General features: G+C 42.0%; 2 protein-coding genes across 3 annotated transcripts; one reads left to right on the plus strand and one right to left on the minus strand.

Annotated features, from left to right (window-relative positions):
* Window positions 1-1334: 1334 nt before the first annotated feature.
* ppp1r13l (protein phosphatase 1, regulatory subunit 13 like) lies at window positions 1335-18265 on the minus strand. Of its 2 annotated transcripts, none has more exons than XM_076281894.1 (13): window positions 18145-18265; window positions 11292-11366; window positions 10989-11098; window positions 10270-10822; window positions 10013-10105; window positions 9552-9634; window positions 6930-7245; window positions 6200-6687; window positions 5350-5481; window positions 5098-5231; window positions 3754-3920; window positions 3158-3351; window positions 1335-2907 (listed from the first exon to the last, which is right to left on the minus strand). In XM_076281894.1, the coding sequence occupies exons 2-13, from the start codon at window positions 11326-11328 to the stop codon at window positions 2872-2874; spliced, it is 2343 nt and encodes a 780-aa protein (XP_076138009.1). In that variant the 5' UTR covers window positions 11329-11366; window positions 18145-18265; the 3' UTR covers window positions 1335-2871. The 2 variants fall into 2 exon arrangements, with proteins under 2 accessions (XP_076138009.1, XP_076138008.1); XM_076281893.1 differs by having other exon boundaries at window positions 10270-10825.
* Window positions 18266-18744: 479 nt separating this feature from the next.
* On the plus strand, window positions 18745-21095 carry opa3 (outer mitochondrial membrane lipid metabolism regulator OPA3). Its single transcript, XM_076281456.1, has 2 exons — window positions 18745-18926; window positions 20024-21095. Exons 1-2 carry the CDS (start codon window positions 18785-18787, stop codon window positions 20353-20355), a joined length of 474 nt encoding a protein of 157 aa, XP_076137571.1. The 5' UTR covers window positions 18745-18784; the 3' UTR covers window positions 20356-21095.
* The last annotated feature ends 552 nt before the right edge of the window (window positions 21096-21647 follow it).

Genomic DNA, 21647 nt, shown 5'->3' on the forward strand with positions numbered 1-21647 from the left:
GCTGACTGGTGCAAACACAATTCCAAGAGCTCCACAACATCACCAGTTCTGGGGAGGCAGACAAAAATGTGGATGTGTGCAAGAGAGAGACAGTTGATGTGACATAACTTGTCTTTCATAGGCCCATATTGAAATAAAATGAAAACAAAATTAAATGATTATAATTAAAACTATTGAAATAGTAGGTAGTGTCCTTTGAAAATATAAAATATATGAAATTGAATTCTAAATGCCATGTTTCTGATCATGGATAAAAGGAAGCCAGCCTTGCTTCTGCATTCCACTGGCCTGTATATTTCTAGTCCACATACCTACACTCCAGACTCACACAGGATGTTCAGTAAATCATGCATTTTCTTTGAACATCTTAGAGTATCGTCTAGACACTTTACTGTGCTGGCTATTTTGTCAAATGTATTTGTTACTGCAACAAGCCTTACGGCCCTTAATAGCCATGTATGTTATTGACCTTAATAGCCTTGTTATGGCCCTTAATAGCCATGTATGTCATTTTACAAATTGTACATGTAGCAGTGAAAATGCAAAATATTTACACACCCACAGTGTTTTGGAAAACTAAAGCAGATTTATCAAAGGTCTTTATTTTGTTATTGTTCTGCAGTCTACATTTTTTTCACTTTAAATAATAGTCAATACCAGTACAATATAACACTGATACTGTAAAAGGTATTACAGATAAATAATGCAATCATATGATTATCTGCGTACCATTTAATGCAAACATTAAATTTTCAATGGTGGTAAAAAATTAAGAAGGGTCTTTCTTGAAGAAGGGTCTGGGTCTTTTGTAGTTTCTTGCTATTTGTGTGTAAATGTAGCTTCAATCTGATCACTACATTGCATCATTAAGATATAAATGGTTAATTTTAAAAGTTTAAAATGTACAAAATGGCCATGCATGACGTATATGGTTGTAATGATACAAACATGTAATAGTAAAAGTATTGACCAAAGATTTTGCATAGACAAGCATGTCTTATGTGGTTCTAACTTCCCAGCAAGGAACCTTGTGTTTGATGAGAACATCACCACCCTCTCAGGACTACCCTTATGCCCATTAAGTGTGAAATGGGATACACTCGTGCACTGCATACATTAACTGCATGAGCATCAATGTGTGCACAGCAGGGCCCATGTTTGCCTCATTACTTCCACCTTCTGGTGAATCTGCTAATAACACCTTTGTAATCTGAAAAGTATTCTTATTTGGGAGATTAAATTTAATTGTAGGCTACATATTTGTAGTAGACTCAACAGAGTAGACTTAACTGACACATCATATAACATCACATTAAACACTTCACGATTAAGACTCCATATTACAGATATTTATTTATCACCTTGTTCCTGTAATAATACTTAATGGTTACACACCCAAATATACATTTAATGAGAACCAATATATTTCAACAATATATTTCAATTTTAGACAAAACATTTACTACTACTCTGTAGCAGAATATCTTGTTTTAATGTTTTGTAGAATGGTTTGCAGAAGTCAGTGTTAAATGTGATACTTGTCTGTAAGTACAATGTCTATAGCATATACTTTTCTCCATCTAATAGCTATGTCAAATGTAGAGCACAGCCTACAGAGACAATAAGAGAGCACCGCAGCAAGTTTAAACTGCACTATCCCTTCACCATATTGTCATAAAGGCTGCAAAGGACCTCGCTGGCCTTCCTCTTCTTCTCTTCAGATGCCAGTTGCATGTTTTAATCCAATGACTAACATCTCTCTCGTCTCTCCCCTTTAGTAGGACCACTGCAGCAACAGTGACTGTGCTAGTACTGTCCTCCACCTGGCAATTCCAAAGGCAACCCACTAGCCAACATTCCTTTCTTCGGTTCAACTAAAGATGTCTTCCTGTCTTGCTGGTGCCTGTACGTTTGCTTTATGAGGTTGAAGGAGAATTCCAGCAATTTTTCGAGCTTGAGTTGCTGCAGCCAACCGCTCTCCTTTAAGGCCTTGGGCACATTACAGCGTGCACGGAGTGTGCTTTCACTGTCTGATTAACTACGTGCAATTCATCTAGATAGCGTCAAAAATACATGAAGGACACAGATCTCATACTAGGAGCTAAGCGCAATCATCGTATGACTCAGAGAGAGATCCATGTCAAATATTTGCAGTGAATAAACACCATCACTCCACTTGTGCAACATACAACACACTATACAAACCAAAATAAAACACAGTTAATATAATCAAAAAAAGTCCAAGACGACAACTGACAGAGTTCATAAATGGGCTGAATTTCCAGGACAATGACCAAGCACCACAATACAGAGACATCAATGGACAAGACTGCAGTAGTTTTGAATCCAGGATTGCGAAACACAGACCGATTAACAGATAAACGCTGCTAGTGGGAGGGCACTGTGCTCAGCTGCTTTCCTGTGGACTTTACTTCTTGATGATGCCTCCAGCAGCTGAGCATGTCTAACATGTTATGACCTGTTGTACACACATCTGAATGAATGGAAGTAAGAATGAATAACTGCCTTCTCATAACATTTGAACCATGGCAAAACTAAGAATATGTTCCTATTGTATTTGAACCATGACAAAACCTGGCTTCACCATGACAATGCTAGCACATTAGCTAATAAAAACAGATTACAAGATCAAGTCCTTAAGAGGTAAATGATTTTCGCATGGCAAGGAGGCATGATGGAAAAATCTAAACTACTAAAATGTATAATGGAATACAACTTACATACAACTACAGTCATTGGACGTTTGTATCAGTCAATATTAATTTCCATTCATGCATGTCTGGTTCGTCTCAGTAAAATTGGCTTGTCCATAAAAGCAAACAGTCCAAGAAGTGAAGGGAGTGCTGTAATCTAGCACAGACTCTTCGGCCTGACCTTTGGGAAAAGCTGAGGGACAGAAAAAGAGAAATAAAGTTCAAACACAGGATAAACAACTGTTTGAAGCAGTGAAGACTTTCCACGTTTCAGAAATATTTTTAGATAATCACTCGTCTGACACAATGGAGCAAAGGAACTTTCCCATGGACTGCAGCCATGCCTCTGAAAAGCTGCTAAACTGGTGCTTAGTCAGAGGCACAACCTAAGAAAGGGACCGTTCAGACTCACTGATTTGTTATCTGCGGTGTTCCAACCTTACCCCAAAATAGTTGTTGGGCACAAAGCCCTCCCTGCCACAGAGTGAGGCCCACCACCAGTCCACCCCCTCGGGCTTCTGGAGGATGGTCACCATGTCTCCCTCTCTGAAGCTCAGCTCGTCGGGGGCCTGAGACGAGTAGCCCCACAGGGCATAGAGCACACCGCTGTTCTCCACACCCATAGCGTCCTCCACGCCTGAGGCGAGTCAGGCACACACACACACACACGCACGCACAGCCACCGAGACAAACAGAGACACACACACACACACACACACACATACCAGACAGCTGTGAAAGCGTGAAAGTAGGACAATTCTAAATCCTATAATAGCTATAAAATATATGTTTGTTTTTACTGGTAATACTTCGTAAATTGCATTTAATTTTTTAGGACCAGTAAAACTAGATAGAACTAGGACTACTTTTGTCTTGTATACAGCTGTATACAAATACACATCAAAAGGGCTAAACTGTCACCCCATAACACCACACTCACTTACATTTGGCTAAACCACCGAATTCCACCCACACAAAGAATAAGCGCTCAGGCTATGAAGTATGTTTTATACATGTAGTGTGGTGTGTGGCAGCTCACCTCTGAGGAAGTTCTCACACTCCTCATAACCAGGGGCGTAGGGGTCACACTTCTGAGCAGCAGTCGCCCAGTCACTCTCCGTCACAGCCATCACAGCTGCTCCACTCCGTACCAGGTACTCACACAAAGTCTTATCATTACAGGAGGCAGCACAGTGCAGTGGGGTCCTGCCAAGACAGACACACACACACACACACACACACAATACAGCACAAGTCTCACACATTAGGGCCATGTAGAATAAAACAAATGCACACCACAGAAATCTCCCGTAGCATTCTGATTAATAGCCTATGACTTAATCATCAAAGTGCTAAACGTTCCTTCCGTGTTTCCATTGTGTGCGTTCAGATACCTGTAGGCTAAGTATTGTTACATTGTATTTGTTACATATTTGCGCTGAAATTACCAGTGGTATTTCATGTAGGCCTAAATGCTTGAATGCTAGAATGTGAGGGCCAGATGTACTAACGCTTTTGCGCCCACTTCAGGCATATTTGTTTCGCAACGTGCGTGTAAAATCATTGCAAGGTATGTACAAACAGGCCGCAATGATGTAAAAGCGCAAACTGCCTGTCGTGGTAGCTGAAAGTGGCAGATTGCGTTTGTCATGTCATACATATGCATTCATGGGAGGATCCAGGGGAAAGTGGGAGTTTAGCGTAAAAAGTTGGGAGGGGAAGAGTAAAGAGCGCCTAATTATGTATTCTGCGGTATGTACAAAGACTGCTCCTGAAAGCGCACGTCTATTCTGCTCCTAAATACTTCCGTCTTGTAAAAGCAGGTGTTAATCCAAATTGCAGTTCAATATGTCAATAAGAGAACCTTTCAAAGACAACAGAATCGCTATTTAGAGCACCAGTTTTTGTGGTGAAAGTATTTGTAGCCTACTACCAAAAGCAACCTCAACTTTCATGGACAACCTCAATAACATTGATCATGTTATTCATTTGCCTACCGAGGGCCCTGTGGTTGGGGAGAGAGAGAGAGAGAGAGAGAGAGAGAGAGAGAGAGAGAGAGAGAGAGAGAGAGAGAGAGAGAGAGAGAGAGAGAGAGAGAGAGAGAGAGAGAGAGAGAGAGAGAGAGAGAGAGAGAGAGAGAGAGAGAGATAGAGAGAAAGAAAGAAAGAAAGAGAGAAACAAAGAAAGAAAGAAAGAAAGAAAGAGAGAGAGAGAGAGAGAAAGAAAGAAAGAAAGAAAGAAAGAAAGAAAGAAAGGAAGAAAGAAAGAAAGAGAGAAAGAGAGAAAGAAAGAAAGAAAGAAAGAAAGAGAGAAAGAGAGAAAGAAAGAAAGAAAGAAAGAAAGAAAGAAAGAAAGAAAGAAAGAGAGAGAGAGAGAGACTTACCAGCCATGGCTGTCAGGTGCACTAACATTAGCTCCAATCCGTACCAGGAAGTCAACTACTGAATAGTGGCCTCCACAGATGGCATTATGTAGAGCAGTGATGCCCTCGTCATTTGATTGACTGGGGTTACTCATCTTCCCAAACACAAACACATACACAGTCAATACAAATTGTCACATCTGAATAGGCCAACAATATCAGTTCAGTCTGATGTTTTAGATGTGTGTGTGTGTGTGTGTGTGAGTGTGTTACCTCCTGCACTGCTCTCTGCACAGTGTCCAGCTCCCCCACCAGAGCCCCATCCAGCAGCAGCACCAGGGGGCTGAGGCGAGCGTGACGGCCAGAGCTCTTCTGGCTTCTCTGCCTCAAGATAGAGTTCAGACCCTGAGAGAGAGGGAGGGAGAGAGATACTGTAAAGATAGAGTTCAGACCCTGAGAGAGAGGGAGGGAGAGAGAGACTGTAAAGATAGAGTTCAGACCCTGAGAGAGAGGGAGGGAGGGAGAGACTGTAAAGATAGAGTTCAGACCCTGAGAGAGAGGGAGGGAGAGAGAGACTGTAAAGATAGAGTTCAGACCCTGAGAGAGAGGGAGGGAGAGAGAGACTGTAAAGATAGAGTTCAGACCCTGAGAGAGAGGGAGGGAGGGAGAGACTGTAAAGATAGAGTTCAGACCCTGAGAGAGGGAGGGAGGGAGAGACTGTAAAGATAGAGTTCAGACCCTGAGAGAGAGGGAGGGAGAGAGAGACTGTAAAGATAGAGTTCAGACCCTGAGAGAGAGGGAGGGAGAGAGAGACTGTAAAGATAGAGTTCAGACCCTGAGAGAGAGGGAGGGAGAGAGTGTGTAACAAAGCTGTACCACAGTGAACTTAGAGGTGACAGACAATGGGACAAATTTAACACTAGGGTTTGCTGTGACCTTGTCACTACAGCTGCTAAAGCGGTCACACTTTGCAACTTAAGGCCATCCATTTGAATTCATCAACTAGTTATCTGTATTAAAAATCTTCCAGGTTTCCATAGCTGGAATTGCGGTCACAGTCTAGGGTAGGAAGGTGTGGAAATATTGTGCCAACAGAGCCCTATAATATCAGGTGCCAAGTTACCTTGTGCTCATTGGTCCCTATGTTTGTAAGAGGGGAAGCGTTTGCTGTGGGAGGTGGTGAGCCTTCCTCTCCATCTGAGGAGCTGCTGTAGTCACTGCCTGTTTCTCCCTTGCCACGGATGCCCTTCCTGTGGAACAGCTTGTTGATCATCTGCTTGTACTGGTTGGGCTGAATGACGAGGCTCTTCTTTAGAGGCTGGGACTGGTCCACTGAGCCACGGCGCTTCAGTGCCCTGGGGATCTCGGAGCGGATGCGCAGCACCTCCTCCAGGTTGGGCACTGGCTGGCTCTGGGGGGCCAGCACAGGCTGCAGGCGTGTGGGACTGAGGGGCCGAGAGGTCGGGACCTTCCTAGGCTCTTGTTCGCCCATCCCAGAAGTCTCCGGACCCTGTCCAGTGAAATTAACTGGACCCTCCTGCATGAAATGAGAGGCTCCCATCACAGGGTCCCGGTTTTCCACTTCAGAGTCCACCTCATTTGGTTTCAACTCTATACAGAGACAGGAGGTGATGGTCAGTTGTTAATAACTTACACCTGTAAAGTAAACACTTATAAGTATGGAAGATGTCTGAATAAATTTAAGCGGAATTTGAAATCTTAATAAATAATTTTAACTCATAATTGTACCAGGCCCAAAGTCGTCCCTAAACACAACTTTACATTTACGACTTTACGCTAGAAGGACCATGCATGTGTTACTGGCATCTACTTTTCTGCACTTGTGCCTCTACCTTCTCCATAGTAGTTTCGCTGCTGGTGCTCCAGGATAGTGTATGGTGGCTGGAAGGCTTTGGTGGGGAAGTGCTGGGTGAAGAAGGCTGGATCCATCTCGGGCCCTGTGACTCTTGGGTAATGGGTTTTGGCAGTAGCAAGAGGGTTTTGGAGCCTCATGATGACTGACAGAGGGATTGGCCGATGCTGCCGTGCTTTTGGTGTGGTGGGTGGAATGGAGATGCGCGATATGATTGGCTGGTCAGGGGTGGCGGATATGTGCAGGTTTCTTGGCAAAGAGCCCTGATGTGACGGCATATGACGACTGCCAGTGTCCTAGAGAAAGAACAAGATGAGGAGAGCAGTTGAGGAGGACTGGACAGCAGCTTTGTTTAGTGTATTCATAGTCATCACATTACATACATTTCATCCGTTTTCCAACCAGTAAACACCCCATGTCTTTCATTGGGAGTGAGGATTTCAGTGGGAGTTTGGAAAAAGATACGACTTTGAATACACATTCTTTCAGTGTTTCTGTGTCTACTGATAGAAATGATACACCAATCCAAGCACTCATATCGGTATAGCTAGCTATTGCCATTTACTCATTTGTATAATTTTCAGCACTTCCCTGAATATTCTATTAAAGAAAATGCCTTTGTCTGTGTGTTTCCATCTAATGTGTGGCAGCTTTAGGCACCTACTAAAATTGCAACAAATGTGAATTTGTGTGAATAAACTCATTAGCATTAACTTTAGTTGAGTTATGCCTTATGCATATAGCATATTATCGCTTATATCTTAATCCATTCCCTTCTCACAAATTTAATTTGCTTGTATAAGATTTTGTTTTTTTTATTCAAGCTTTTCCAATCAGGATTTCTTATTCAAAAGGTCAAAACTTATATTAACTGTGTTATTTTAAACTTGTTTTCAAATTGAAGGAAAAAAAAGTCCACCCACATATTGACATCTTGGTATGAGCAGTGTTGGGCAATTACTGTATATCAAAAGTAATTAGTTACTAGAGAAAGTAACTTTTGACCTTAGATCAAAGCAGCAAATGTGCATCTAATCTTGTTAGCAGTAGTTCATTCAAGATCAACAGAGTAACGCAAGTAACAAACTCATTTAAATTCAGTAATTGTAATTGAGTTACTTGATTTACAAAAATACTTTGTTACATGCTCATTACCACTAAAAGTAGTGGAATTACAGCATCGCGTTACTCCCAACACTGGGTATGAGTCAGTTCTATTCTATCAGGTATCAGAGTTGGTATCAGTGTAACCTGCGTTGTGTTGAACCTGCGTGGTTCAGGCCTGCACACGCCCAGACTTGAACCTGTGACTAGTAGGGCTGTCACTTGTGAAAAAATCCTGTTCGATTTTTGAGACATAAGTGTTCATTGAATCGATTGTAAAATCGATTTTTCATGTCTAAAGACGTTTCCATTTTCAACGGCAAATATAGGCCAATTCACAAACAACTAACAGGCATAAGGACGAACGTAAAGAGGGCGCTTGTAGAAGCAAGCCAGCAATATTTCTGATGATTTATTGGCGTGAAGTTTCGTGCCTGCAGTACTGCTGCAGGCTTCAACGTAGCTGTGTATGTGTTTAGGCCTACGATTAGAAATGTCAAACAAATTTCGCCTACGTAGAACTCGATTTCACAGTTTGCATAGTCTACCGCTTTGCTCTTCTCCATAGTTTGATATACCAAAAATCCGAAGTAGGCCTACTTCCACATCGAACTCCTCAAGTTATTAGGGCCCATCACTCGTCTCTCTCATGTCGCACAGGTTGATGGCGTTGTCCTCTATTTTTGGCAAAACACTAGCAGCACTGATTGAAACAGCTGTTTCCAGTGCCTAAAATTTGTAGGAATTTTTTTAGCTTTCGCAATGCTTACTGCACTTCGGAATTATTTTCTATTCTTGTTTGTGAATTTTGTTACATCTATCCTTTTTATTTATTTAATTCGTTTAACATTAATAGTGTACATATTTGGTTAAAATCTATTCTCTATTTTAGTTTTCGAAACGTGGGTTGTTTGGTCCAATCGATTGTGCAATCGATTTTCGAACGTAAAGCGACAGCCCTAGTGACTAGCAGCACCTCAGTCGAGCGTGCTGACAATTGAGCTAAAAGCCCAGGCTGCTAGCTTTCATGTAAATGTAAATCAGGTTTCTCGGCCAAGTATACTTGCGTATACAAGGAATTTGGTCTCTGCATTTATCCCATCCGTGAATTACTGAACACAGTGAGGTGAAGCACACACTAACTCAGAGCAGTGAGCTGCCTTGCTACAGCGGCACTCGGGGAGCAGTGAGGGGTTAGGTGCCTTGCTCAAGGGCACTTCAGCCGTTCCTACTGGTAGGGGATCGAAAAGGCAAGCCTCCTGTTACAAGCCCGAAGCCCTAACCAGTAGGACACGAGGCGTCGGGGAGTGAGGTTTACTAACGTTCCACACGCATAGCTATGCTAGCTGGCATCCGTTACATCAGGAGATAAAACATTGGCTCAGTGTTCTAGCACATACAAAATGGGAAATGGGACACAAACCAAAAGGCCACAGTAGGTACAGTGGCTCTGTCACGGGGCAAACAAACAGACACAGACTGGAGCAGGTTCACAAACCTTTCTGGAAGCAGGAGGAGGGCCATCCAGGTTGGACTCTGCCCAGTTTCGGTTGGGCAAAGATGGCCTCTGCCACTCAGTCTCTGGAATGTGAGAGTAAAATTATCATTAGCTTTTTTTTTTTCTTAACAGCAGATTGTTACAAAACTTTAGAGGGAGAAAGATGAGTAACACCGGCAAATGTTTACAATAAGGATAGATAGTGCAAGATCCTGTCAATACGTAGATTAGAGATAAAGTGGGCCTTCAGATAAGGCAACATATTTTACTTTAGAGGGAGAAAGATGAGTAACACCGGCAAATGTTTACAATAAGGATAGATAGTGCAAGATCCTGTCAATACGTAGATTAGAGATAAAGTGGGCCTTCAGATAAGGCAACATATTTTGTTAAACTGTAGGTCATGTTTTAGGCAAGATTTGCGTACCTAGCTTGAAGTAATAGGACTTAACCAGACTTACTATCATAAGTGTGATGAGTTTTTTTCTCATATGAAACATCTAGGTCTGATTCATTCCAGTTGTTATGCAGTTTTGGTCTGTGAGCAGACTCCTCTGAAAAAAGAAAGAGGGCAATGTTCAATTTGTTGTTTTTACTAAGATAGGATGTAAAAATACTTATCAACGTTATAGTTATCAACCAAAGATAACACAGACCCAGGGAATTCACAGATTTAGGACATTTTCTTATCAAATGTTGACCATGAGTGTTTCCTTACCTGTTTGTCTGAATGGCATAAAGTTACGTGGCAGGGTGCTAGCAGCTGATTGGATAAAGGGCTGAGGGGAGGGGCTTCTGCGTGGTGATTGACGACCCGAATGTATGGGGTCCAAAGAAGGGGTGGAAAGCCGAATCATACCGGAAAATGGATCAAATGTTGGAGTTCCAGGATTTGAAGCAGGGCTATAGCTGAGAGACCTACTAGGGCTGCGGTCAGCACGCCTATGAGTACGCGGTGATTGATTTGGAGGGGTTAGCTGACCGTAGGCATAGTTGGAGGACGGTTGATCCCGATGACGCCTCTGAGTACTGGGAGATTGGTTGGGGCTCAGCTGAGTCCGCCAAACCGGTGAGAGTTCCGTCGGGGTCAACCTGTTTGAAATAATCGAGTCTCCAGACCCTGGCCCGGGTCTGTAGGTGCTAACATTGGGCGTATAGGCCAAGGAACTTGCCGTGCTGCTGCTGCTCCCTCCTGACCCCTGCTGGTCAAAAGAGGGAGGCGTGGGGCTGCTGCTGGTGACATGGATCCTCAGGCTCTGCTCACTGGACAGCTGCTAAAGAAATAACAAACAGCACAGCAAGTTTAAATATCAGTAGTCACTGTTTGAGAGGAGCACAGAGGAAAATCATTGCACAGAGGAAAATCGTTACATCCCAACTGATTTACAGGGACTTTTAAAAGGAGGTTTTGCATGGATATAGAATGTAATGTGATACCTGTGGAGCGTTTATACTGGGGGAACACTCCTTCAGCAGGGAATCAAATTCACGAGATAATTCATCAGCAGTGGCCATTGATGCATTCAATTCTTCATTCATAGACTGGACTATAAACACACAGGCATTTCACAGGTTACCACAATTGGCCATCAAATAAGTCAGCAATGTCAGTGTTGTTAAATAAATGTCTTAAATAAATGCAGAGAAAGATAAATTAGTAAATAAATCTTGAATATGCACATACATACTAAAACAGCACTAGATACTGAACTATGGTAAGTTATGTAGTCAAGCACTCACACATCATACTGCTGCCATAGCTGGCCTGTGACGCCATGGCTGTTGATAGTGACAGTGGATCTCTGGTTTTCACACCTTTAGACAGAAAGAGGACAGACATCAATTATCCTGCTCAGACTAGACCCAGTGTGCAGTCAAGCCACTAGTCTCTCACAACCAGTGGTGGGTAGAGTACTAAAAAGAATGTACTCAAGTAAAAGTAAAAAGTATGTTGTTAATAAAGTACTCATAGTTACTTTCCATTTTTTAATTAGGTAAAGCAGGTCTAGTGAGCCAATCAAGGCTCCTCCCACTATCTACCCCTCACTCCACCCCATCTCACAGATGACAAATGAAATTAACTTGGATCGCAAACAACTTTATGTGCAAATGCTTTACAAATGCTGATCTGAGAACATTGTCAACAAGCTTTTCCAATTGGTAGATGTTGATGTCCGATACAGAGATGCCTGTGAGACTTTCACTTCCCTGCTCAAGAGCAGATAAACACATCTGATACGTAATACCTGCCCAAAAATGACCACATTTGGTCATTGCAATGGGAAATTCTGCTGAACATGTCAAACTTTATCTTATTTCCTTATAAGCCTTGCGTCAAGCTGTGGTCTACTTCACACCCAATTTCTCCTGAAGGTCGGTGCCTGATAGCGTTCTCTCTGAATTTCACTTCTAAATGAGTCTTGTGAGGGAGTGTGAAAAGGTCTCTTTAGGGATGGGAGGTGTGAGGTGGTGCAGAAACTCTGAGCCAGACTTGGTCATCAGACGCCACATGGTATCGTTGGGCACACGTTGAGTCAGCACTGAGGGAGACTGATGTCATTCAACCGTCTACACCCAAAAGTCTGAGAGACTTTGACTGAGCAATAAACTGTAGGCCTTGTAGGTGATCCATCACCTTTTAACAGACTGTTTGCTAAACGGAATGAATAATCTGAAAGAAATGTAATGTCTGAGTGAACTCAAATCTGCTCATGCAGTTCAATGCTGGATCAGTTGTACTGACAAAGTAGTAAGCTTAGTATGCATATTGTTGTGGATCTTTAGACAGTGCTATATAATCCATCAGTCCATCAATTCCTACCATAAGTCTTTATTTTTTCATTTAAATCAATAAAAGACCAACCTCAAAAAAAAATCAGGGTATGACTCATGATCATTCCAACCCTTTACTGTATTCACACTACCATAAGCCTTAAAGCTTAAAACAGTCAGATTTCCCTGATCTGAGGTGAATCAGAAGACACATTAGATTACAGCTATGTCAGTTCATGAATCAGATTTAGGAGGGGAAGGAGTGTACTAGGAGTGGGGCTTTGAGCTTGCACTGTGCTTGCATTCCACACCCCTCCCTACAGGGCAGTGCAGGCCTGTAGCTTATCTCTTAGCTAAGAGGAACGCCAACAGAACCTACTCTCACTGAGTCATCAAGGTCATTCAGTTACACCACACTAGCTCCAGATGTAATGCAAGTTGATCATAGTTATTTACTCCCTCTGTTGCGCAAGCGATTCATTCCATAAAACGACCTATATAAATATATACAAATATATTAGTAGCTAGGAATCTTTCTTTCAAATGAAGGGGGGTTTCGTTTTAGGCATAATATATTTGTTTTGGCTATAGTTATAGTTTGGTATAGTCATTTAAATATCAGTTTGTCCATTGTGATATTTTAAACAAAACTAGTACAAAATTCCTTGGCTTTAATGGGGAGACTTGTCTATATTATTTTGGAAAGGTTTTGAAAGCCCATAAAATGTGTATTACAGCATAGTCTATATAGATTACGATATGTTTGTGAGCTTGTTACACAAAAAGGGCATTCTCAGCTAAATTCATCATGTTCAAATGTTTCTACAGAACAATAAACATCATAACATCATTCTACAGAACAATGGCATTTAAACATCACTCTTGCTCTGCTCTAATCATTCATTGGCTCACTTCGGCTGATAATGGAAAGCTGGATAATTCATTTGATGAGATGTGAGGCTGTAAGAGCGGGAGGCTAGCAGCCAGTGCATCACCAGTCAATGAAATTGTCCACTCAGGAGTGAGTGAGTATCCAACTTGACCACCAGTCCACCAATCACTAGAACCGCCCTATCTGTATGTCATTCACTACTTTAGATAAATCTGTCACACCATATCAATCTAGTTTGCTGATAGTGAACTAACATGTCACAATCATATAACAGACAGAATGGAAAACCGTGTTACTTGGAAATACACTACAATTTTCAAGGCATAGGCTATACATTTATTATGACCGCTGCGCAGTGAAGCGGTGGTTATAGGTTTAGTCTGAGTTTTTTTCTTCCGGATTTCCCCCCCAGTAATTTTGTGTCTACGATTCCCGGGACACTGAAAGACCGGAGTGCACGAAACTTGGTGGGCATGTAGCCCCACAAGGATGACACGGAACCATTGTTTTTCATTTTGATCTGTCGCCCCCAGCCAGACTGGACCCCCACAGGAATGCACACACAGACTCACACGCACACAGGCACGCATGCACAAACATGCCCATACACACACACAAACACGCACAGACACATAAAACACACACACACACACACACACACACACACATGCAGGCAAGCAGACAGACGCACACACACACACACACCATTACCCCCACACACACACTCACAAGCGAAAGCACACACACAGAGAAGCACACATATACACAAAAGCAAACGCACATATGCACACACTCATTTACATACACAAAAGTTGCAAGAGTAGGGGACGGAGTAGGAGATGGAGACAAATTGACAAGCAGGATTTATTTTTGCGAAGAGAATGTGCAGGACTGAGTGGCAGTCATATTTTGTACTGCTTTGCGGTACATCATTCATGTTGTGTGTGATGTCTGTATGCTACTGAGACCTTGAATTTCCCCTTGGGGATCAATAACGTATCTATCTATCTACTTCCTTTAGCAGATGTTTTTATCCAAATCAACAAGGCATATCAATTAGAGATTTTGGGTGAAGAGGCAGAGCACTTCCTGATTAAAGTATATTTCTTTCATGGAATTTGTGTCATTATGTGTGTTGACCACCCTCCTCCTCAGTCCTGCATTCGAACCCGCAAACAGCAGCATCTCGGATCGGGAGCTGAGCGTGCTAGCAATCAAGGTAAAAGCCCAGGCTCTCTCATTAACACGGCTCTTAAGGTGTCGGGAGGGAGGTTTACACAAGGTCCATATACTGTACTGCACAGTTAGGTACCACTTGGCTACCGTTACATCAGTAGGCATACTTTTAGGTGTCTTTTGATTGAAAGAAAAGAAAAACAAGAAAGAAATGGTGATAAATACAACTTTGAGGGTCCTAACCGTAAGACAGTCATTTAGAATCAGAAGACACTGCCACTGGAAGAGAACATTCCACCACTGTCTGTATTGCACTGAACAATGTTGGCGTCCTCTCGGCAACCTTTCATAATTTAGTTCAATCATGACCTTGTAGCCAAAATAATCATTGTTTCCTTTTCCATTGTTTCCCTTTGTAATGCTCCAGTCTTCTTTTGAGAGGCGGTCTCCTCTAAGAGCTGTTCTTGAAATATCTGATGGCTTGCACACCCATACTAAAACTAAAAGCATGTAACACACACACACACACACACACACACACACACACACACACACACACACACACACACACACACACACACACACACACACACACACACACACACACACACACACACACACACACACACACACACACACACACACACACACACACACACACACACACACACACACACACACACACACACACACACACACACACACACAGAGAGAGAGGAATCTTAATAGTTTGGAGACAATAACATTCATAATAACATCCTTGTCATACACCTACAGTTGTGTGCAGAATAATAGCAGTGTGTTTAAAAAAAAATGAATAAAGCTCAAAATCCTTAGAATAGCTGTTAATTCCATAATATCAATGCATTGGGAACACTGCACATTCAATTGATCAAGTTTGTGTTATACCTTTACAGAAAGTGAAGAAAATGGAATGATAGGCTGTTAAAAATAGCAGTGTTTGCATTTTTCTTTACAAACTCAAACATTTACTGTATGAACTGAAAAATTTCTCAAGACTTCGAATCACTGCACTAGTATCTAGTTGCATTACCATTATTTCTGAGAACTGCTTCACATCTGTGTTGGATGGAGTCGACCAACTACCGGCACCTGTGAACAGGTATTCCAGCAGGACGATTGGACTACATTACACAATTCCTCTAGCCTAGAAATCTAGACGCACCCTAGCGGCGGCAAATTAATTTGCTCAGCCTGTACGTCTAGTATCAAACCATAGGAATTTCTATTGGCTGACGCCGTGGACCTCATCCAATCACAGCACTCTATTTTGTTAGAGAGTCTTAAGGCGGGCTTAACAGGATAACGAGTCCTGCGACGGTGAACAAGGAAGGTGGCTATGGCGAACTAAGAGCGGTTGTTTGAATCGGCGTTGGCGTCAATTTTGGAGGAGTTGGACTTGTGCTTTTCTTTGAAAGTAGAGCAACACAATGCACTTAAGTCATTCCTTTCGAAGAAGGATGTATTTGCCGTTTTGCCGACCGGATACGGATATGGTCGTAGCGCTGGCCTATTGCATGCCTAGGCAGTTTGAAAGACAATTCTCTGCCCGCCCCTTGGATTAAGCGAGGTGAATGGTTCGATTCCAGACTATACATTTCAATGATATAGGATGGCCCGCCAGGCTACAATTCCTCTGCATTTCTGGGTTTTGCCTCAGAAAGAGCATTTTTGATGTCACCCGACAAGTTTTCTATATTGAGGATTGAGGTCTGTGGATCGGGCTGGCCACTCCACATCTTGTTAGGCTGGAACCAAGACTTTGCTCGCTTACTGGTGTGTTTTGGGTCATTGTCTTGTTGGAACACCCATTTCAAAGGCATTTCCTCTTCAGCTTAAGACAACATAACCTCTTCAAATATTTTGATGAATTGAAACTCATCTTTGATCTCTGGTGTGCGATAAATAGGTCCAACACCACAGTATGAGAAACATCCCCATAACATGAATTGCGCACCACCATGCTTTACTGTCTTCACAGTGTACTGTGGCATGTTTTCAGTGCATGGGGGCCACAGACAGTTTGTCCAACGACCCAAATGCACTGAATTCAAACCACAGTACACTGAAGACAGTAAAGCATGGTGTTCCCAATGCATCGATATTATGGAATTAACAGCTATTCTAAGGATTTTGAGCTTTATTCCATTTTTTAAAACACACTGCTATTATTCTGCACACAACTGTATGCTAACCTTAGCTGTAGGCCCTACACAACATTGCGAATGAATCACAGCCTACCACAGTTTAACGCCTGATAAATCCCTTTTCATGAATAAACTCGGACACATTTAGTTATGACTTCATTCACTGAGCATCAAAGGACCCACTAGATATCTGTTCTGATCACCAGTCCTCCTCAACTTGAATATGAGGAATCTCGCAGCTCCCTCCAACATGACAACTTAGAACACAGGCATTCTCTGATCAGACTCTGCTTTGAAAATGAGCACAACCACAAAACAATGATGTATATAGGAGGAAAGAATCTCAATTTTTTTTTAGATATGGTCAGTCAACAACCTAGTTATAAAAACACACATATGATATGAGTATGAGATAAGACTATCCATACCAGTTGAGCAGCTCATACCTATCATACCTATCATATCATACCTTTCTCCTATAACCTGTATTGTAGTCTGCATTTCTCTCTCTCCACCATTTCATATTTGTAAGTCAGCAAACAACATAGGTATATTGTTAAACTCAAATTCAGATCAAACCTGACTAGTCTAAAGGATGAATTGGATCTCTCAATAGGCCTACAATACTCAAATGACAGTTAGCCTACCGTAGGCCATTTTCAGTTCATTTCTTCCATAAAGGAAGAGGATGTTGAAAGGAAAACCTTTCACTACTTCAGAGTAGGCTAGTGCATGAGGCCTATCAAAAGGTATGTTAACGTTATCTTAAAGACTGACTGCCAGTTTTGGAACTAGGTCTACATGTGGGTAATAGATTACAAAACAATTAGTTATGGAATCAGCTTTGTCACACATGAGCGGAAAACATAAATGTTCCGCTGACATGTATTTGCATTTAAAAAAACACCAACTTTAAGGTGGTTCTCAGATTTCACTGAGAAAGCTCCTCAAATGCTTTGACCTAAGCTTTCAGGACATTCCTTTAGTTTGCTGCGCACTAGGCCTGCAATATGGGAAACGCGTGTCTTTATCAGTGCAGAATATTATATTTTGAAGTTAACCAAAACGTTCAGCCATTAAGTTATCGCGTTGTAGCCTACGGACACATATTTGGAGTAGCCTCGGCTTAATCTTGAAATATGTTAAGCGCTTTTGTTAGAGGTTACGATACCATATTTTTTGTATCGTCTATCCTTCCCCACATTTCATAACTTTCTCGCAAAAGCCATCTGGGACAGAAATCCAGATTCTTCTGGATTTTAGGCTTTCAGGCGCAGTAAAAAAAAAAACTGGTAGGCTAACTTTTCTTTAAAATTGGCAGACAGCGTAGCTGCCAATGTCCGGACTGCCCGAACACAAACTGCACTTTTTGGTGGGGAAAGCAAGAAAGCATCTGATTTTCATTATCCCACACTCTTTCAAAAACTCCTCCTTCAAAACTTTGTAAAGGCAAACTAGTCTGCGCCAAGATAGGCTATCGAACAACTTCGAAAAATACATATTTGCTGATGCCTACAAGTTCTTTGTGGACTATTCGGTTAAGTGTCGGTCCATAACTAGCTTGACCTTAAGCCACTTCTCTTACCTTCAGAAATCGTCCGTCACTAAACCTAATCCCAATATATTTTGGCTACTGTGATGTTCAGGAGTCAGGAGCCAGACAGTCAGCCGTCACTTCAGAATGTAAAACGACAACACTCACAGCCAACCACTGAGTTACGACTTGCTTTGATATGTGGCCCAGCCCACATTATTCTCACTGCTGAAATTTGAGCCAGGTGTTGGCTCAGGTGAGCGCCGCCCCTCGCCCGTGCCTATGTAGCATGTGCTGCTCACTGTTCTCCATTACGCAAGTATCAAGTTTCATTGAAAGAACTGAGATTCACTGCTTGAATAAAAAAAGTAACAAGACATGCCATGTTGAAATGTGCAGGTTAGTTTATTACCTAAGCATGAGACAGAAATGTGGATAGGCTACATTGCCTAAACCAACAACACAACAGGCTAATGCATAGTGTAGCCTCCTAAGGCTACACATTATTTAGTCCACTCTACAGGCCATATGTATAATGGAATTCGAGATATAACTTTAAGGACTTATCAGAGCCCTTATTAGACATTCTCTGGACTTATGAATATACATTACGTGATTATTTATTATACGTCATCACGTTATTTCACCTCGCGCATGTCCCGCCTCAGACGGGTACGGTATTTCCGCCAAGATGGTTGTCGGTGCCTTTCCAATCGCGAAATTGTTCTATTTGGGCGTACGGCAGATGAGCAAGCCTGTGGCAAACAGGATAAAAGCAGGGGCACGGAGAAGCGAATTTTTCAAGACTTACATATGTTCACCTCCGGCACAAAGTAAGTAAATATCTGGCAGAGAAAACGAAAACATGTTGTATGACAGTTAGGCTAGTACTGGTTACAACCTACAGCAGGGTCAGCGTTAGTGCAACTGTCAGTAGAACCAATCGAAATCTTCTTAAATGGCCGAGAAACCAATCAGAATAGCGACCATGTTAGTGCGTCTGTGTCATTGTTGAATGATAGGTTGTAGGCCCAATGATGTCAAATAGAAAACTCCAATGAGAATGGATTAGGAGGTTTGGAGGCAGGAAGCACTTGTCATTGAAGCTCCTGTGCTTTGCTGTTGAAAGTGCCTTTCTCAACTTCGTTGGTTATTTTGATGGTCGGTCGCACTAGGCAGTCTATGATCAGCGTTTCACTTGTTAACATGGACTTTAGCGAGGTTTCAAATGGAATAGCCATTTTCGATATTTGAGAGCAATGTTGTTATTATGAATTGAAATACATCTGCAAATGGTTGCTTGTCATATCAGTAACATAATCCACCTCATCCTCTAACCCACTTTTGAGCAACAAGACATATACAGGTTTATCATCTACTGCTGTCATATTACCAGTGCTGTAGTCTACGCAGGACTACGCAATATACCCACTTAAAAAGCATGACCATCTCAGTATACCCACTTAAAATGGGCAAGGATACCATTTGGGGTTGATCACAGTACAGCTAACTATACTACATCTCGGTATACCCACTACAGCTAACTAGACTACACCTGTCATATAATGCTATTTCTTTCTTTCTTTAAATAACCCTACCTTCTATGTCAGTCTTTCTCTTTTTCACCAGCATAGAGTATTATTATGTTAGTGATTACATATTATGTAATCACTAACATAATGTACGTTTTGGGAAGCTGCATCTTCCTTTTTGATGATGGTTTGTAGTTGCTTATGACACATAGTCAATGACAACTTTTTTTTCAAAACATCTGGGTGGCTGTATGAAACCTGCTAGTGGGCCGGATCTGGCCTGATCTACGCCTATATGTCTATCCAGGCCTACCTCTTTATATATGTAAGATTTCAACTGTGTGTGTACACGCAAATGCCTTTTTTTTGTTGAACTGTGTTTCATTGTTCACCTGCAGTTTACCACTGGATAGAAATGCGGACCAAGATGAGGATAATGGGATTTCGGGGCTCCACGATCAAACCTCTTAATGAGGAAGCGGCGGCGGAACTTGGGGCAGAGCTTCTGGGTGAGGCCATTATCTTCCTGATTGGAGGAGGCTGCATGATCCTGGAGTACAGCCGCCAAGCTACCAACTCGCGCCGTAAGGAGGACGAGCTTAACGAGACCATCAGCAGCCTGCAACAACAGGTGGGAGAGCTGGCGCTCACTACAGAGACTCTAGATGCCCAGCTCCGAGAAGTCAATAGGCTGCTTTTGTCCCTCCCCGCACCACAACCCCAAAAGTAACTTCACAGCTGGTTCTGGTCAGGTGGCATTGGGCTGATGTGGAGTCTGTATGTGGAGAAAGGAGTGTGCCACAGTACAGTGCAGCACTGCCATACCAGTAATCTTGTGCAGGTCATGCTGCACACATTCACACCCTGACAACGGTCAGTGCCTACCTCTTGGCTGGAGGCTGGAGCTGAGGGTGACCAGGCCAATGCTGGGTGTGGATGGGCTGATCTACGCCTAATAATGCAGCCTAATGTAACAGAATTTGCTGTGAGTTGTTCTATTTATTTGGCTGAGTGTACTCTGAGTGTCCATTCACAGTTCACAAGGGTGATGTAGTCAACACAGACAATTTCCATCTGGATTTAACTGTAATTTAAAACAAGACTCGACACATATCATGCTCATGTGCATTTCAGTGATCTCTATGGAAAATGAAGCATGTGTAATTGACAAAAACATTGTAAATATGTTAATTGCTGTTGTACAATTATTATAAGCATGGGAAGAGTCCCACCTTGGAACCTAAGGTTGCACTCATCTGTAACTAACATGGTTTGTAGGCCACACCACATGCAAACTTGTGTTTGAAATGTAAATATTGATAATGGATTAAATTACACAATTCCCCAACATAAATGTCCAGTGCTGCCTTCACTGTATCAAGTGTTGCTTTTGGCTGAGATGGATGAAAAATATTTTCTCCCATACAGACTCATGTTCGATATTTCAAATAAAAAGAAATGTTCTTATTATTTATTGTTTGGTGCTCAATACATCACTGAAGTAAAAACGGTGTATAGATTTGTACTGTGGTGTACAAGGATATGGAGCTAATGTCAAGGGTTTTTTGTCAATCATTTGTAAACATTTCAATTTCAAGCTTTTACAGTTTGTTTTGGAATAAATTGTCAGCCATTATTCACAAACACTGACATCATCATTTGCAAACACAGCTGTCAGACAGTTGTGGCATAACAATAGAAGCAAGTTTTTTTAAGCAGTTTATTCACAGTTTATCATTATGCTCTTTATGTAGATGTGTCCATTAGGCTAGATGTCATTCATTTTTCTCTTAACTTAAATCTCTTGATGGACCTGCAGCAAGTGTAAATAAATGTTGGTGAAGTGTTGCAAAGCTGGCCTCCTCCACGGGATGGCAGTGCTGCGCTGGTCACAAAATGCTTGTGCTAGAAAAAACATCCCTTTCACACGCACGCGACATGGTAACATGATGGATGAAGCTACATTGACATCGCTGCGCACTTACTACTCTGATTAGTTAACATACGAGGTATGAAAGAAAA

Source organism: Alosa pseudoharengus, unplaced genomic scaffold, assembly GCF_046254945.1.
Source record: "Alosa pseudoharengus isolate Yale_2024_CS ecotype anadromous, Long Island Sound unplaced genomic scaffold, YU_APseudo_1.1 YU_APseudo_1.1_scf_13, whole genome shotgun sequence".
NCBI lineage: Eukaryota > Metazoa > Chordata > Actinopteri > Clupeiformes > Clupeidae > Alosa > Alosa pseudoharengus.

Bases quoted from the DNA above. Each gene is read 5' to 3' on its own strand.
- ppp1r13l (XM_076281893.1), bottom strand. From the start codon at position 11,328: ATGGCGTCACAGGCCAGCTATGGCAGCAGTATGATGT. The intron at 3,921-5,097 runs GTAAGTCTCTCT...CTGTCTTGGCAG, and splicing joins GCACCTGACAGCCATGGCTG to GACCCCACTGCACTGTGCTG. The intron at 3,352-3,753 runs GTGAGCTGCCAC...GACTCGCCTCAG, and splicing joins GTGTGAGAACTTCCTCAGAG to GCGTGGAGGACGCTATGGGT.
- opa3 (XM_076281456.1), top strand. From the start codon at position 18,785: ATGGTTGTCGGTGCCTTTCCAATCGCGAAATTGTTCTATTTGGGCGTA. The intron at 18,927-20,023 runs GTAAGTAAATAT...GTTCACCTGCAG, and splicing joins ATGTTCACCTCCGGCACAAA to TTTACCACTGGATAGAAATG.